General features: G+C 46.4%; 2 protein-coding genes across 6 annotated transcripts; one reads left to right on the top strand and one right to left on the bottom strand.

The window, feature by feature from the left end:
* Positions 1–1,051: 1,051 nt before the first annotated feature.
* On the bottom strand, positions 1,052–4,408 carry prpf38a (pre-mRNA processing factor 38A). Of its 3 annotated transcripts, none has more exons than XM_062395240.1 (10): positions 4,198–4,408; positions 3,228–3,387; positions 2,589–2,710; positions 2,391–2,476; positions 2,205–2,315; positions 1,907–2,022; positions 1,776–1,802; positions 1,591–1,685; positions 1,364–1,412; positions 1,052–1,246 (listed from the first exon to the last, which is right to left on the bottom strand). In XM_062395240.1, exons 1-10 carry the CDS (start codon positions 4,325–4,327, stop codon positions 1,204–1,206), a joined length of 939 nt encoding a protein of 312 aa, XP_062251224.1. In that variant the 5' UTR covers positions 4,328–4,408; the 3' UTR covers positions 1,052–1,203. The 3 variants fall into 3 exon arrangements, with proteins under 3 accessions (XP_062251224.1, XP_062251222.1, XP_062251223.1); XM_062395238.1 differs by having other exon boundaries at positions 1,579–1,685; positions 4,198–4,407; XM_062395239.1 differs by having other exon boundaries at positions 1,579–1,685; positions 1,907–2,019; positions 4,198–4,406.
* Positions 4,409–4,941: 533 nt separating this feature from the next.
* Positions 4,942–17,864, top strand: orc1 (origin recognition complex, subunit 1). 3 transcript variants are annotated; one of them, XR_009921974.1, is made up of 19 exons: positions 4,942–5,151; positions 5,862–5,989; positions 6,629–6,801; positions 7,110–7,560; positions 7,777–8,059; positions 8,539–8,646; positions 9,270–9,332; positions 9,628–9,735; positions 10,133–10,391; positions 11,051–11,157; positions 11,568–11,669; positions 11,758–11,929; positions 12,088–12,195; positions 12,613–12,762; positions 16,379–16,498; positions 16,584–16,738; positions 16,818–16,905; positions 17,229–17,522; positions 17,729–17,864. XR_009921974.1 is itself a non-coding variant. In XM_062396306.1 (18 exons), the coding sequence occupies exons 1-18, from the start codon at positions 5,057–5,059 to the stop codon at positions 17,421–17,423; spliced, it is 2,865 nt and encodes a 954-aa protein (XP_062252290.1). In that variant the 5' UTR covers positions 4,942–5,056; the 3' UTR covers positions 17,424–17,864. The 3 variants fall into 3 exon arrangements, 2 of the variants coding, with proteins under 2 accessions (XP_062252290.1, XP_062252291.1); XM_062396306.1 differs by having other exon boundaries at positions 17,229–17,864; XM_062396307.1 differs by lacking the exon at positions 8,539–8,646 and having other exon boundaries at positions 17,229–17,864.
* Positions 17,865–18,111: the final 247 nt, after the last annotated feature.

Genomic DNA, 18,111 nt, shown 5'->3' with positions numbered 1-18,111 from the left:
AAGAAAGAACAATTTCTTCAGGAAAGACAAACTACAAAGTGCAACATGTGAGTGACATGTGATGTGTAAGTGCTACTAACTGGTTAGTTTAAACTTTATTCAAGGTGACGTCTGAAGGTGTGTGTTTTTAGTGTGAGCTGGAGGATGTGTGGACTTTGTGTCCTGTAATCTAATCTAATGTTGGCAGTGAGGGAGTCGACTGTCGAGTGACACCAAGGTTCCTTCAGGTCATGTTGATCATTCTGTCTTTTACACACAAATGAAAGTTAAGTGTCTGAAAGTGAAAGTGAAAGTGCGCGTCGCGTCGCGAGCTCCATATAACGCCGCTCCGCAGTCAGACGTCACACAGCTGCAGAGTCACAGGAGACGAGAGGAGGTGAGGTCATTTCATTCATGATTCTTCATGAACATTACTTGGTTCTTCCTCGATGGTGCACAGGCGTCGTTCCAGCGTCTTGTCACTGGAGTCAGGAAGTGACGAGCAGCTCCTCCTCTGACAGCCGCAGGGGGAAGTCTCCCTACCATGACAGTTCAGATTTGTGTTTCATAAACAAGCCTTGAGGCGGCTGACGCCTTGTGGGGCGGTGTTGTAGTTTATTGGAGTAGAGGAGCACTTGAGAGTTCAGACACGATACTAATCAGAAACATTTGAAACGGCTGAAGTTTTTTAAGAGATGAACATTTTCCTAATTATTTGAATGAGCCATTAAAATACAGTAAAAGTGAATATTTTAAAAAGAAGTGAAGACAAACGTTCTGTTTGAACTCAAAAGCATAAAGGAGGAGTTCACCATCAGGAGGCGTGGCTTAGAGACGCCAACCTGTGCAGTGTCAGAACCTCCAAGTGTTTATATTCCATTCATGACATGTCACCGTGACCTCTGACCTCTGATCAGTTTATCTTTGAGTCATGAGGCGTTTCTTCAGATAACACGTTCACAAGAGAAGAATTAGTTTCATCTGAGACCTTTGACCTCCAAATGAACGTTCATGAGACGGAATGAAAATCCCTCTGGTCGGACTCGGGAATCAAAACCTCCACAGACTCAGGACCAATCGATCAGAATCTTTATTAACTCAATCAACAGAAAAGGTTTGAAACAAAAGCTTCACAGACTCAGAACGACACGACCATAAAAACAGAAGTCACGTTTCATACGAGGCTCCGATGGAAAAAGAAAAAGATGTACAGTACAAAGGAGGTCACTCGTTTCTCCGACTCTTCTTGTGGCTCTTTTTTGAACTCCTGTGACGAGAAACACACAAAATCTTGTTTAGTGCAAATATTTAAAAGAGTGATTCACACTTTATCACAGACAATGAACCAGACTGGAGGAGACCCTGATGATCTGAACCCTCTTACCTCTCTGGAGACTTGGAGTGGCTGCGATGTCGGTGGCTCCTGTGGTGACCTGGTTCACAACCAAGAGAACAACCATGATCACATATCATCAAGTGACTCAGCTCTTTATTACCAGATGGTTTCCTCTGTGTTAAAGTCCATGACCAAACATCATTGAATCCCATTACATCACAAATCAATGACAGTTCCCTACAGACGGGCAGTGGGGCTCATACCTGTTTTCTGACCTGGGGATTTGGAGCGGTGACGCCGCTCCCGGGACCGGCTGCGGTGTCTGCGGGGGGGGCTCTTGCTGCGATGGCGCTCTCTCCGCGGTGACGGGCTGACAACACACAGCAGAGTCACTCAAAGAGCCTGAGACACAAAACACTGTTTAAAATGTGACAACGAATTTCATCCAAAACAAACATACCTCCTCCTCTTCGGAGATCTGCTCCTCCTGAGGAAGAAAAAGGGAAAAGCAAAGGATTTGATTCAGGACATTTTCTTTCCATATGGAAGTGATGAACCCTCAGTAAAGTGAGCAACAATCCAAAGACCCACCGTCTGGGCGAGCGGCTGCGTCTGTAGCGAGGTGACGGGGAGCGACGAGGCCGGTCACTGTCCCGGTAACTCCGTCTGTGAGGTTCAGGGGTCTGGAGTCTCTCCTGCTGCTGCTGCTGGGAAACCAGTTTTAAAATGTGGGCCACTATAACCAGACACACTGTTCTACTGCCTGAACATGTCAACCACTTCATCACTCGGAAACAGAGCCAGACAGAATGAATCCCTGCGTGTGGCTGCAGGGGGCGCTGCTGCTCAGTTAAAGAGACATTGTTTTGCTTTAATAAACTTTTTTCACCTTGTCTTCTTCCTCATCTTCTTCATCACTGGTCTCCACTTCATCCAGGTCTTCCTCCAGAGCGCTGATGCGTGGGTCCAACATCTCCGCCTCCTCGAGGACTTGTCTCCTCTGTTACACACACACACACATTAGTGGTGCTGGCCTAGGAAACAAGCTGAGCGTATAAACGTGATGTAGTCGCACCTGAAGCCGGGGCAGGATGATGTCACACATCCTCTCTTCGTGAAGAAGCGCGTCGATAAACTCGTCAACGTGCATCAACTCAAACTCTGAAAAGAAGAACACGAAACGATGCTGGAATTATTTCATCTTATATTAAATAGATCAGAGGCACAGTGACATGTTTTCCAGAGGAGCCGTTCAGCCACGTTCACGACTCACCTCCGTTCCTGTTCTGACTCTTGATCTTTCTGTAGTCGTTGTACAAAGGCTCCAGGTACTTGTAACAGTCCGCTGCAGTGCCCGTCAGCCTCATGTACATGGCTCCGAGGAGACGAACATATCTAGTGAAACACGGGAGAGGAGGAGCAGACAAACCCAGGGCACAGAATGAGGAGGCTGACGTCGATTAGGATAATATATGGATTATATGGCAAAAGTCTTTGAGAATCATGGAAACCAAGTCTGTCGTTGTGACAAACAGCCACTCATTTGTGACTCAGGTAAGAACTCAGGACTGCACGTGAGCCTGGATGCAGCAAACTAGACTTCATTCATCCAACTTGTGTTTGTGATATCGAGTCATCTGCTGAAATCCATTTGCTCCAAGTCAACCACACGAGTCCATGTGACTCTACTGAAGCTACTGGACTGATGGTAACATCTGAATGAAGTTAAGTCCACGACTGACCAGGACCTGAGGGATCCCACAGAGGTAGCTGACAAAAGGAAAAGATGACGGGACCACAACAAACTGATGAACCTTCCTGAACGTTAAGAGTTGGACCGTGTGAGCACGTTCGTCCAGGTTCTGTTTGACTGACTCCCAAACCACGTCTGACAGAACTTCTTGGCTCTTACTTGAAATCCTCGTTTTTTATGAACTCCACGATGATGTCTTTCTCCGGCTGAATCTGCAGCATCTTCAGTGCGAGGCAGAGGAAGGGGGTGGGCTTGATGTTTCCTCCATAAACTCCTCCAACGAACTTCAGCTCCATGGCTTTGTCCACGACCAGCTCGGCTGTGGAAGTGAGGACATGAGCCGATCAGAGTCGGGTTCAATCAGGACAGAGGGCGACACAGAGCGGCTGCACACAACACTTTACTATCAAACTTTACTATCAGACAAGTGGACACTGGGGTTTGTTGTTTTATAACTTTCTAGATCTTTATCTGGTAAAACAAAGAATAAACAATTTCTACATGCATCAAACCAGAGTTCCTGCCAGAACGAGTGTTTAAGACAAGGAAGGACTGAAATGACCGTTTATAAACAATAACTCTACTGATAAAGTTTATTATCGTGCTGCTTTTATATGTTTTAAAATCAACATCTATCAAAGTCATCAACGGGTTATTTAAGTATAAATGAATCATTAGTTACAGATTCAATGCTTCTGTTAGTTTCATCAAATATTAAAAGCTAATATTTGTTAACTTTAATAAGTGGCAGTATAAACAAAGCAGGTATGAGATCTCACTTCGAGCAGCGAGGAACCAAAATGTTCACTTTTAAAGTTCTCTTCTCTTTTACAGAACAAATATCTAAAGAATTAAAAATGACTAACTAACGGTGACACGTGACCTGAGGTTTACCTGGTTTTATTCACATATTAGTATTATAATATCTCCACCACAGTGACGTGTCGCCAGTTGAGTTGAGGCTCGTTCGGTTTATTCCTTCACTAAACCAGTGTTAACTTGACGATCTCCGGTTAACTGAGTGATTTTAAATGAGGAAGAGAAAAGTGAAATCCTCTGGTTATCAACGTTAGCCTCCGCTAAAGTTAGCTCCCTGGCTAACATGCTAACATGCTAACATGCTACTGACCGGTGAGGCCGAAGCATTCCTCCTTCCAGTACTTGGACTCGTAGATTCGGGTCCGGATGATCTTCTCCACCAGGTACTGCGGGTTCGTCCCGTGGATGCTGTTCGCATCCTTCACGGTTCTGTTCGCCATCGAGGAGAAAAGTAGCTTCTACCACGAACACAACCCCGACATGCAAGCTAACTTCCGGGTGAAAAACCAGGCAGCTTCCGGCTGATTTCCCTTCACAATAAGAGTGCAGGGGTTGACGTCGGTCCTGTCTCCGGAAGTCAACGAGTAGGATTTGTTCATTATCACATTAAAACCTTTGGGTTTGATCAATGGAAATGATACTGATAATAATACTTATATAATATTTATACTGATGCTAATACTGACACTGATAATAATAGTTGTAATAATAGTTATACTGATGCAAATACTAATACTGATAATAATACTAACACTGATTATAATACCAATAAACTCGGGTAAAGGTGAGACAACTCCAGAAGCCGATTCAGCACCTTACTCCTGTTCTTATGAAATATTTAGATGTGTACAAAAACGTCACTTTCAAACATTAAAACCACATGTTTGTAAATTAACATAAACATAAATCAACTTTCAACTTAACAGTCACTAAATCTTTCTTTAACCTGAACATCATTAGTGTGACGCTCCCACTCCGAGGCAGCAGGTGGCACCAGTTGGAGGAAGTCGCTGGTTACAAAGCGGAAATTACGCAATTTTGGCGCGAACTGCTGTCCGCTGCGGTGGAGAGTGAAAGTTCTGCGGAGTGTGTGTCGTTGTGTTTATTTCGGTGTTTCGTGTCGTTGTGTTTATTTCGGTGTTTCGTGTTGTTGCGTCGCAGGAAACGCGATGAAGTATTTCACCCGACTCAGAGTCCGCAGGGTTTACACCTGGCGCGGGAAACCGCTGCGATTCAACAGGAAGCTGAAGACCTTCGAATATGGGTGAGAACCAAACTCTCCTGTTTCACTTGAATACGTCTCATGGTGTTTGTTCAGTAGAGAACTGAAACATAACCCAGATATCATGTTTGTTTATTACCTCATAGTTATTGATTCATTCTGTCAACAGATAATCTGTCAGAGTTTAACAGTTTGATTATAAAAGTCTGTTTCCAGCTTCTCCTCTGAGAACATTTACTCCTTCAGTAACTTTAATTAATTATCTGCTGGTTTTCAACTTGGCTGCATATAAACACCTGTAAGGCTGAAAGTTAAAGGTTCGGTGTGTAGTGACGTCTCGTGGTGAAGTGTCATGTCTTCTTCTTATTGGTGAGAGCAGTCACATGAGGGTGGGAAGCAGGAAGTGTGTGTAGTCGATGTGATGACATGTGACAGAACATGAAAGTGCTGCTCAGAACGTGATCCGTCTCCATCCTGTTCCTTCACAATAAGAGTGATCCCACTGCTCCAGGTCAAGCCCTCACGTTACACACGTGTCAGTGTCATCACATCACAGTCGATGTGGGTAAAACACGTCAATTCCATTCTTGACCTTACGTATGACATTATATTACAGTCGAGGTTTGAACAAATCAAACCTTCAGACTTTTGAGACCAGTGAGAGACTTCCAGAGGACGTCAGGTCAGCAGCTGTGAGAACCAGTGAAGGAGCTGGACCCAGTGTGATTGTTCGTTTCCCCGTGTTGTCTCAGCTCTTTGTCCATCAGTGTGGACGGCCTCCCGAGGACCACCATCATTAACGCCGGCCAGCACATCCTCATAGAGGGCGAGGACGAAGACAACCCGTACGTGGCCAAAGTCGTCCGGCTCTTCGGTGACGGTGAGTCCGACAAGATGTTCAAGTCTGAATCAGAAATATAAGTTTGTGTGTTCTTATCCCAGAAAAAGCAAACGATGGACGTCCACGTGTGTCTGGATGATGTTGGGACTAACAGATTATTTATAATACATGTAATTCTAAACCACCTGATTCAGTCAGAACAAGACATCAGTGGAAATCTGTGCAGTAGACTGAGATGATAAAGTAAGAGAAGTGAATGTGACTGTAAAGGGACGGTGAACACTGTTAGAAGGCAGATTCATACTGAATGATTAAAGGATCCAGTACATTGAAGTAATACAGACATACATGTACAGCACCAGGTAGCAGCAGCTGAACAAATACTGTAGTGTATGAATACATATACAGATTATGAACAGATGAGGGTAATACTGATAATGAAGAATGTATGTACATGTATGTAAGTGCTCGGGGAGATTCCTGGACTGCTGCACCAGTGGCATAAAGGCCAGAAAAGCTGTGTGAAAACTAATTCCCTTAATGAACACTAAAGATGACAGGAAGCTGGCGATGGTCAAATGATTCTGACAGTTTTAATCAGACTTGGATGTTGAGGGTGTCAGAAAACTCTGATGTGACGTGAACGCAGCGTAAAGACGAGTGTCTGGTGTGTTCCAGAGAGCGGGAAGCAGAAGAAGGCGGTGGTCCAGTGGTTTGCTCGTGTGTCCGAAGTGCCTCCGAGCAAACTGAAGCTGCTGGGCAGGGAGCCTCACCCTCAGGAGATCTTCTACTATCAGGGTCGCAGCTGTGACGACGAGGTCAACGCTGAGTCCATCCTCAGACCTGTGCAGGTAAAGGAGGGATTTCAACTGGTGGTTTACTTCTCCTTTATTTTAATAATATGAATGAAAGGAACATCCTCTCTAATCTGCTGCGGAGCTTAAGATGAGCCTTTTCCTGATTGGACAGCACTAACATGAAGCAGGGACAGGGTGGGGGGGGAGATGTGTAGCAAATAGTCGGGCCTGGTCCTGCAGGACAACTCGAGCTGAATCTCATTCGGCCTCACAGCAGAGATCTCATGGACAGACTTTTAAATCCTGAACAGAAGAACAGTTTCTGATTGTGTGACCTGACCCTGAGTCCTTGTCCCTCGAAGGTGAAGCACCTGGACGGAGCGGCGCCGTTCCCCGACTCTGACGATAAGGACACTCTGTTTGTGAAGCTGTCCTGGGACTCCAAGACCTTCAAGCTGGTGGAGTCTGCTGTGGTGGAGTCTGCGTCTGAACCCACGCCGGCATCCTCTCCTCCCCCCTTTCCCAAACCCTCCTTGCCCCCCTCGCCCCCCCGGTCCCCGCCCGCGGCAGCTCCAGCGTCTCGAGGCCCCTCCCGACGCGCCCTGCCCACACCGGACCCTTCCATCATGCACAGAGCCTCCTCAGGAGACGTGAGATACAGAAGGGCCACCATGAGCGCCGGCAAGGCCAGCGCTGCCGAGGCCGAGTCGCTGCACTCCACCTCCAAACTGTCGGCCTCCAAGTGTCTGAGCGCCAAGAGGAGGTGCTCCTCCGCCTCGACGCCGGGCGTCCGCAAGAAGCTGCAGCTCAACAGTGAGTGTTTCATATGATAGAGTCGCTCCTGGGAATCAGTAGATTTCAGGTCATTACAACTGGTTTGTTTCTGCAGACCAGTAAAACAAACAGTAAAACAGAGACGACAACATGCAGCTGGGAGAAGCGTCTTTGGAACCAGTTTAATTAATCCAGTTGATGGCCGCTCTCCACTCCTCCGGGTTTTTCCTCTGACTGTTTGCTTGTCGTTGTCAGGTCCGGAGAAGATGACGCGTGAAGACCTGGTGGACCATCTGCTGGACGAGGACCTGGAGTCTGTGATGTTGGCACAGAGGCTCTCGTCCTCTCCTCCTCAGGCCCACAGCCTCACCCCTCTCAGCAAGTCCCACAGAGCCCCCGTCCCCCCCCTCACCCATCGACTCGTCCCCCTCGCCCACCGACTCACCCCCTTCAGGAAGACCCTTGGAGACCCGGCCGGCGAGGACCACCTGAAGCCTTCTGACAGTCCACCATCGTCTGCGAGAGAAGACTCCACCAGGTCGGCCTCTCACCACAAACACACACACCTAACTGAAGGAGGACTCTACTTTATACTCAGTTTGTGTTGCTGTGTTTCTAATGTGTTGTTCACCCACATTATTATATTCATATAACATCACCATCTCTTATTCTTAAGACTTAAAAGATCAGACTTTGTGGATTATTTTCAAGTTCAAGAATTATCTGTCAAGAGAAAAGCAGGTCTTAAGTGATGCAATCCAGTGTAACTGGTTAAAACTGGTTTTAAAATAATACCAACTGGATTACTTGGGCTTAAGATTTTGTAAACCTTAGCTTACTAGTTTAATTCAAAGGAAAATGTACTTAAATTGGTTTATAGTTTTAAAAGAGAGATATAGTTAAACTGTGAACTTAAAATGGTCTAAACCAAAGAAAAACAGCTTTGCACTGGTTTATTTAAACTGGATTAAACCAGATTGACAGCAAGTAAACCACAGACACGTTGGTGCCTCTCAGTCCTCAGCAGCGTGATGTGATGGAGGCAGAGTTTCTCACCGGCTCCCTCAAAACACCACGAAGAAGAAATGCCACTCCGAGGAGAGACATGTCCACCAGGGGGCAGAAGTGAGTCCGACCCTGAAGGGCTGGTGGCTGACGCACAACTGTTGTGTGTTTGAGCATATTCTGCTGCCTGGTTAAAACCCTGCATTCACCATTTATATAATATTTATACATATATTGATATTTAATATTTATATATTCACATGCAGGTGTAGTGGGAGCACAGGCTTTAACTCAGGCTCCGCCCACACTGATGCGTTTTAACAACCTGTTAGTCATGTGAGTCATGTGACTGATGAGAACCAATCAGAAATATAAGTTGTGTGTCATCGTTTACTAAAGTCTCAGTTTGTGTTCGTCCAGATTAAAACACAAACCCAAGAGTCTTCAAACTAAAACACGACCAGTTTACACAAGTCTCTGATTCAGAGGAGGAGAACTGAACCACAGCAGCGATCAGGAGTTTTAAAACGTGTCGGTGTGGACGGACTCTTACATGGAAGTGTTGGCCCCCCCGATGCTCAACGATGTGGTGTTCATGAACATAGATGAAGATCGTAAACGTGGTGGTTTGGATTCAGTCTCAGTTTCCAGGGACTCATCACTTCAGGGTGAAGGGGGGGAAGCGACATCACATCTGATGTCATCACTGGATCTGATTCTGAATGAACTGTTCTCGTCCTCAGGGCTGCGACGCCATCTCGAAAGAAAGAAGCGAAAACCCCGAGGGAACCTGCTCTCGCTGCTCTGTGAGTGTGATGTCATCATGTTTACTTACAGAAGTGGGAAATTCATATTTTAACATTATCTGTTTGAGAAGCCGTTCTTTAAAACCTCTTCCTCCAGAATCTTCAAATGTTCATGTCTCTAAAATCAAACTATGTAAGTCAATTGAACATGGTAGATGATAAAAGCACTGAAGATCTATTATAAATACAAAATCAATAAAAACATTATTTCTTAAGGTGGCACCAGCGAACGGGACGTCCGTCTTCAGATGTTTCATTTCTCCACCATGACTCTGTAAATGTCTGATGTCTCCAGGGCAGAGGTGGACAACGAGAACTCTCCCATGCTGCCTCACGCCCTCACGCCGAGGAGCTCCAAGAGGAAGTCGGCCCAGCTGGTGTCCTCTCGCATCAGGAAGCAGCTGTGAGTGACTGTCCCCGTCCTCCAGGTCGGAGCTGCTGTCTCCTGACAGGGGGACGTTTGATCCAGTCTCACTTTCTAGTTCAGTTGAAATGGAAACCTGGTGAAGTCCAATCATCTGTCCACTGTCAAATTAATATCAGAGAGCAGAGTCAAGGATTCGTTTATCAAAGATAATACCAAAATCTTTATTTTCTCAGCTTCTGATTCGTGAGGATTTACTGTTGCTGAGTTTTATATTATTGTACGTGTTGAACTTTGTACGTACTGGAATGTGTTCAGTGGGTCTTTTTCACTCTGGTGATTCTTTGTCACCCATCAAATCAGATTTCACACCATTGTTCACATTTTATCTGGAAAACCTCAGGTGTTAAATTTCATTTGTTTCCTGTTTGTTCAGGAATCTTCTAGACAACCATCGGCTCTCTGACTCAGACGGAGAAGAAGAGGACGAGTTCGTCCCATCGAAGAAGGAGCTGCAGAGCAGCAGTGAGGAGGAGGAGGAGGAGGAGGAGGAGGAGGAGGAGGAAGGCCTGGATAGTGATGAGGAAACTGTAGGGAAGAGGAGCCGACGCAATGCAGCCGGTTCTCTCACTCCTCGTTCCAAGAGGAAAACTCACGTCTCTAACAGGACGCCGCGTAAAACTCCCAACAAGAAGGTACGAGTGCAGACGGATCAATCGCTGCTGTGATGCATATGTTAGTGTTTTCTTTTATACTATATATATGATCTTTTCCACATTCTTGTTATATATTAAATCGTAACCTTTATATATCGTATTGGTCCGTTCTTGGCGATAGACAGTGCAGCGTCCACTTGTCCTTTGAGGGTCGCTGGGAGTGAGAGACGGGGTTCACCCGGGACACTTGTCTGTCCATCGCAGCCTTCGGCCCAAAACAGAGTTTAAAAGACTAAGTTTGTCCACAGGAGGTTTTATACGTGTCACATGAAGCAGGGGATTGGCTCGTTGGGGAGGAGGGGCCGGACATGTGTCCTACAAACGATGTCTCTGGTGTTTCTTGACTTTAAGTCAAACATTATTTATTTAAAACTGAATTAAACATGTTTCTTCCCAAACTTCAATGTCAAATACTTTTTCTCATTGATCGGTTGATTCTTGATGATAATTGGTTGATTGTTTTAAAATAAAATACAATAGAGTGATAAACAATAACTGAACGTGTGTAAAAACTGAGCCTGAAGAAAAAAAGAAACAATTAACATCTTTAAAGAGAGACCAGCTCCTTCCCGGGGTCCAGCCTGGACTGGAATCAGTTTCTAAAATGTCTCTTGATGTTTTTACGTCCCTCTCAACAGATCACACCCGGCACGCCACGGACCCCCCGTCACGCCACTCCCAGCATCCCCAGCAGGTCACTGCCCGCCCGATGTCCTGGTAATGTCCTGGAGGAGGCCAGAGCGAGGTGAGAGGAGAGTCCAGCTCCAACACAACTGTCTGTTTCATCGACGCACACTTCTGAAGTCTAAGCTTCGTACAAATTTAACAACAAAGACAATCAGTGATGAGATGGATGATACGTTTCCTCCTTCTGTTGAATTCAATTCAACTTAGATATCTCTGATGCAAACGGCTCCATCTTGTGCTTTTGAAATCATTTGTCAGTAATGATCCCGCCCACACACACGCTCAACAAATCACGAGTCATGTTTATATATCATTAAATAAATAATTTAAATCAAACTTATCAGAAACATGAACATCAGTTTGATAAGAGCTGCAGCCGGCCACCAGGGGGCAGAAAGCCTCGTTGTCTCTGTGTGTGTTTGTTTTACTCTGAACGTGTGTTACATGTTGTTGTGTGTTTGTCTCCAGGCTGCACGTGTCCTCGGTGCCGGAGTCTCTCCCCTGCAGGGAGCAGGAGTTTCAGGACATCTACAGCTTCGTGGAGAGCAAGATCTCCGACGGCACCGGAGGGTGAGACCAGGCCCGAGCCGTGTGACGCTCTCACAGCCAATCAGCCGCCCCGCTGGTTCAGACTGACCTGTTGTGCGCTGCCTTTCAGGTGCATGTATATCTCAGGCGTGCCGGGCACAGGGAAGACGGCCACGGTGCACGAGGTGATGCGCTGTCTGCAGCACGCCGCCGAGGTGGACGAGATCCCTCCGTTCCACTTCATCGAGATCAACGGGATGAAGATGACTGATCCTCATCAGGCCTACGTCCAGATCCTGCAGGTGAGGACGAGTTGGACGAGTAGGTTGGACATTCAGGTGAATGTGTCCTGGAGATATTCAGTTTTATGGACTTGAAACTCGACCAGGACTGTTGCTCTTAATCGTGTCAGTTAAATGAATCCCACAGCACAGACACCGACTCTCTCTCTCTCTTCCAGAAACTGACGGGTCAGAAGGCGACGGCCGACCACGCTGCCGCCCTGCTGGAGAGGAGGTTCAGTAACCCAGCGCCCAGGAAGGAGACCACTGTGCTGCTGGTGGACGAGGTCACAACCTTTACATGAAGTTACACAAGTGATAAATCTTCATTCTCATTGTTTCATGCGCCTTCCTCACCAGGAAAACAAACACACACACACACACTTATTCAGACTCACACACTTTCCTGCTGCCACATTCCCACTCGACAGAACTCAGTGGATCCGTCCCAGCAAATGAACTGCTCCCGTTTGTTTGATTAATAAGTCTCCAGTTGAAACCAGTGAACTCTTAACAATCAATCAATGTTCAATCAAGTCTACAAACAAATCGCACAAAGAGTGTAAGGATGTGTTAGAAACCGATCGATCACTGTTCACACACTTGTATGATCCTGTTGTGATTTAAACGATCAATATAAGTTATTTGGTTGTGTTTTGTCTTGTGCGTCAGTCAAAGTTGTATCTGTGTGTGTCCTCCTGCAGTTGGACCTGTTGTGGACGCGGAAGCAGAACGTGATGTACAACCTGTTCGACTGGCCCACGCGGCGCCACGCCCGCCTGGTGGTGCTGACCATCGCCAACACCATGGACCTGCCGGAGAGGATCATGATCAACCGGGTGGCCAGCAGACTGGTGAGGAGAACACACTCTGGATCAGGTCCCTGAGACGTGTCCGGTGGGACAAGACGCTGGACCAGTATCAGTCCTTATAACGTGTTGTGCAATAGTAGGAGTAGATTTGACGTTGACTAATTATTAATAATCATGAAATATGATTAATAAAATAACAATTATTTATCAAAAATAATTAAAAATTATAAAGCTGTTAATTAAGAATAGTAACACAATTAATTAGAAATGATACGGTTATCAATTAATAATAGTTAAAATAATTAATGAAAACAATAAAATTATCAATTAAGAATAATACAATCTGTAATCATTGCTTATTGTCGCGGGGCACCACCCTGGTTACAGGGACCAACAATTCAATCTTTAAATATCAGTCTCAATGATATAAGTTATATTAATAATCTCAATATTTATGATTATATAATAAACAATGATGGGTTTTAAGTTCGAGCACAGGCTGTAGTAATCCAGCTGTATTCACATACATATGCACAAATAATCACAGAAATACAAATACTTTAATTACAAAAGTATTTATTAAAAAGGGGAAATAAAGTTAATGTTATTTCAATGATTCTTCATTTAACAAACTCCAATATTTCAAAGATGGTAACAACAGCAGCAGCACTTATCACAATTAAGACCTGGCATGTGATACGGGGTATCTATGTGTGTGTGTGTGGTCGTGTGTGTGTCTGCCTGTCTATGTCTCTCTGTGTGTGTGTGTGTGTGTGCGTGTGTGTAAGAAAGAAAAGGGGGAGTGGCTATGGCGTAATTACGAGGTCACGTGGTGACAACCTCTGGCCGAATTCAAGGTGATCTTACATTCACGTACTTTCAAGATGGAGGTTACCTAAGTGAAGCCACGTTGCAAAAAGCAAAATGGCTGCTGGTCACTGACCTTAACAAAGGGGATCTTTAAGACAAAGGGATTTCTTTCGTGTGTAAAAACAGGTTTAGGAGAAAAGAGAGAGAGAGAGATCAGGAAAGCTCTCAAAACATCGTCAGAGACAACTACTAGCAAAGCAGGCAGTCCAGTTACGTGAGATTTATCTTTTAACAGATGTAAATCTCCGCACAATATCTCTGACGGTAACACGTTAAAAGGAAGCGCCGGCTCGGTACCGCGCTCTTCTCAAAAACACAGTAAACAAAGGAACCGGATGTGTCGTCTCGGCCCGCCGTGTAGCACGGCTAAAAACAGATCAGCGAACTACAAACAAACATACAATCAAACAAATGACACGCTAACTATTTAAACTAGTCTCTGCCCAGACAATAAAGCCTCTTACTGTGACCTCCGCGGTGTTGCTTGCGCGTGGGGCTCGGGTTTTCCGGAAGTCCAGTGAATCTCTCGTTAAGCCTCAGGATGCGTGCGAACGGGCGGATTCCTGGAAAACAAATCAGTGAAGTCCTGGCCTCTAAAGCGGTGCTCCGGTGGGTCTCGTGGTTGCAACGGAGGTCAGCGCTGGACCGAAAAGAGCGAATTCTCTTGCTCTTGGAACAGAATTCTGCTTCGTCTCTTCTGCAGGGAATGAACAGCGGTGACTCAGCTGTGGATTTGGAAAGAAAGTCTCTGAGCTCGGCCAGCGAGCGAGTTCCTGTGCACGGCCTTTTATCAAGTTAAAAACAAAAATAGTCTATCAAAGTAAGACGTCGACTGATTAAAAAAATAAAACAAAATGGAAATAAAACAAACGTTTGTAGATGTTGCCCCCATTAGAGCTGGAACATCTGTGAGACCCCGAAGGGCCCTGGTCGAAGTCCTCAGCAGGGAGAAAAAGAGCAGCGATTATTGATGTCTCAGTGATTTTATTCTACCTGAGAGGTCCTGCCTTCTTGAGGTGCTGGTCATAGGATGATGCTGGCTTTAAGCCAATTGAGTGTCAGAGTTGGACCTCAGTGGGCGGGGCTTGGAACATTTCTTCAGGACATTTTCCAACCACCAGGGGGAGATTCTTAGGCCTGCTGGAGAATGTTTTCCCTCCAAAAGTTTACAACCCTTTGTTTCCCCATCGGCTCCAGTGTCTGGTGCTCAGCCTCTGGACTCTGGACCAACAAACGTGTCCCACTTGTTTCACCAAGAATCATAAATATCTCAAAAACCTTTAACTCTACATTCAACAGTACTCGTGCGTCTCAGGCTCCTCCCACATGGAGGGCTTAGAGCATCCCTGTCCACATGACTCAATGATGCTGTTATCGTTTAGTTTGAAACTGAGACCTGATTGGTTCTCATCAGTCTCCTGACTCGACCACCAGCCGTGAACACAAAGCGTTGCTAACACTTCCTGTCAGTAGCAGTTCCACCTCATCGGTTCCACCTCCCCTCCCCCCCTTTTCACCTCCTTCAGGGGAGTTTCCGTTATTAAGCAACCTACTTCACAATCAAGATGCAAGACTTTTATTGTCAACTGCACAACAATAACATGAAGCAGTCGCTGGCAGTGAAATGCTTGAGTCTCAGGCTCTCTTCTTACAATGCTCAAGGAATTACAACCTATAAAATAGAAATAGTATAAAATAGAATTTTAAAATAGAAAATAAAGTATATATATCTAAATATATATATAAACAGCTGAAGAGAAAATAAAACAAAATAGTGCAAATATGTCACGGAGAGGAGTTTAAAGGTCTTATGTCCTGGGGGATGAAACTGTCTCTGAGCCTGGTGCTGCCGGCCCGGATGCTGCGGTAGCGTCGCCAGACGGCAGCAGGCAAAAATGTTTATGGCTGTGGTGAAAGGGGTCTTTAATGATCCGACTGCTCTTCTTCCTCCACCGCTGGGTGTAGAGGTCCTCTATGGATGGTAGCTCCGTCCTGGTGATGTGCTGGGCAGACGTCACCACCCTCTGTGGAGGCTTACGGTTCAGGGCGGTGCAGCTGCCGTACCAGGCGGTGATGCATCCAGTCAGGATGCTCTCCATGGTGCACCTGTATCCTGGAGTCCATGTGGAGCTTCCGCAGCCTGCGGAGGAAGAAGAGCCTCAGCCTGAACGTCTTCCTGATGGAGTCTGTGTGATGGGTCCAGGTCAGGTCATCAGTGATGTGGACCCCGAGGAACTTGAAGCTGCTGACTCGCTCCACCGTGGCCCCATTGATGGAGAGGGGCGTGTTCTTCTCCTCTCTTCTTCCTGTAGTCCACGATCAGCTCCTTCGTTTTGCTGATGTGGGGGGGGGGGCAGCGGTCCTCCTGGGCCTCTTCGATCTCCGCAGCCGGGGAGTTACTCTCAAAGCATAAAAAGGGTTCAGATCCTCTGGGAGAGATGCAGACTCTACATCAGCACTGCTGGAGTCTGTGATGGTCTACTTCCTGTTTCCATGAAATGACCAGTGTAGGTGCACGGTCATGTGATGTTGGTGTGTTGGTCTGAATTCAGATGATTTCTGATACTGAGCTGAAATGCTTGTTTGGATGATGTCGAGGTTTGAATCCGAACACAACAACATGTTTCTGTCTCCAGTTGTTTCGGTTCACAGACGGATTTCACACCGGAGCTCTTGTCTCACAGGGATTCACTTTACGTACATTTATCTCTTTATTTGTGAAGTTGATCTCTTTGGTGAAGTTTGATCTGATGGACAATCGGACCTTGTCCCGGGTGTGTGTCTCCAGGGCTTGACGCGGATGTCCTTCCAGCCGTACAGCTTCAAGCAGCTGCAGCAGATCATCATGTCCCGGCTGAACAAGGTGAAGGCGTTCGAGCAGGACGCTCTGCAGCTCGTGTCCAGGAAGGTAGGTGAAGCGCCCGGCGGTCCTCTCGCCTGACCCCAGATCAGTCTCAGGCCTGTCCACTCACAGCCGTCCTCTCCTCCGGCAGGTGGCCGCGCTGTCCGGTGACGCACGCCGCTGTCTGGACATCTGCCGCCGGGCCACGGAGATCTGTGAGCTCTCTGCCGCCGCCCTGGTGGGGATGAGCCACGTGATGGAGGCGCTCAATGAGATGTTCTCCTCCGCCTACATCACCGCCATCAAGTAGGATTCTCACTCTGGTCACATGACTAAGATGTAAAAGGAGCTTTAATGACAGGAAGTGACCTATGTGTGCTTCCAGGTGTGCGTCCGTGCAGGAGCAGCTGTTCCTCAGGGCCGTCATCACCGAGTTCCGTCGGCTGGGACTGGAGGAGGCCACGTTCCAACAGGTCAGATCCAACACATGAAGAAGAGTGAAGATACGTGGAGACACAGACGAGTCACATGTGACAGAATGTCTTCCTGTTCTTCACATGTTCTTCACATGTTCTTCAGAGTCTTTATTAACCTGCTGAAGGAAACCTCTTTATTTCTACTCTGTCGATTATAAAACAGTTTATTCGAATGATTTATTAGTTGGACGATAAAAATCATCTGATTTGTTTGTTGGAAATTTAAATCTGTTAAAATTACTTCAGCTGGTGTAGATGTTAAACTGGTTTCTAGTGGTGGTATGTGGAACCTCCCGAGTGACCAGCTGCTCCGCCCTCAGGTGTTTGTGCAGCACCAGGCTCTGTGCCGGGTGGAGGGGCTGCAGCCCGTGGGCGTGTCCGAGGGCCTGGCCGTGTGCCAGCGTCTGGGGGCCTGCCGGCTGCTGCTGCTGGAGCCCAGTCGCCTGGGAGTCCTGCAGCGGGTCCGCCTGAACGCGAGTCAGGACGACGTGCTCTACGCCCTGAAGGCCGACTGAAGGACACACCTGGTCAGGAGGACTGAACCTCAGGAGACATGTGGGACAGCAGCTTGGTGCTGCACGTGAATGATGTCACTGATATGAATAATGACAAAGGTGAGGGTGGCTGATCCAGATCCAGATCTAGATCCAGATCCAGCCTGAACTGAGACCAACTGAAATCAGTTGTTTTTATCGTTTGAAACTGACCCAGAATCAGTCTGGTGTTTGAAGTGTTTCCAGGACTCGAGCACCGACCCGTGTTGTTTACATGTGATGGTGTTTTCTTAGTGAATCTGACTTTTTACTTCATCTTTTTTTAGATGGGAGAGTTTGTGATGTCCCCGCTTTCAATCTTATTTAAACCGTGAGATGTTTTTTTTTTAAATATTACAAAAGTGATAATTTGTTTGTGTTTCCATACTTGTAAATGTAATAAAAGTCATTTTTTAATCTGAAGCCCTTTTTTTATTTACTCACTGTTGCTCTTCCCCTTCGCTGCGGTTTCCTCCCTTCCTGTTGCTGTGTGGACGAACCCCCCCCCCCCCCCCCCTCTCTGGATCTCTCAGCCAATCACAACATGTCTGACTCATGCAGCTTCAAGGAACACAATCCACAAGATTTAAAACTTTACAGCTTATTTCTGATTCCTCTCGACTAAACAAATCAATCAGCAGAAAGTATCTTCAGTCATTAAAAACTTTAT

This window comes from Platichthys flesus, chromosome 9, assembly GCF_949316205.1.
Source record: "Platichthys flesus chromosome 9, fPlaFle2.1, whole genome shotgun sequence".
NCBI lineage: Eukaryota > Metazoa > Chordata > Actinopteri > Pleuronectiformes > Pleuronectidae > Platichthys > Platichthys flesus.
The sequence above is the reverse complement of the archived record's forward strand: the minus strand, read 5'-3'. Positions and strand labels throughout refer to the sequence as shown.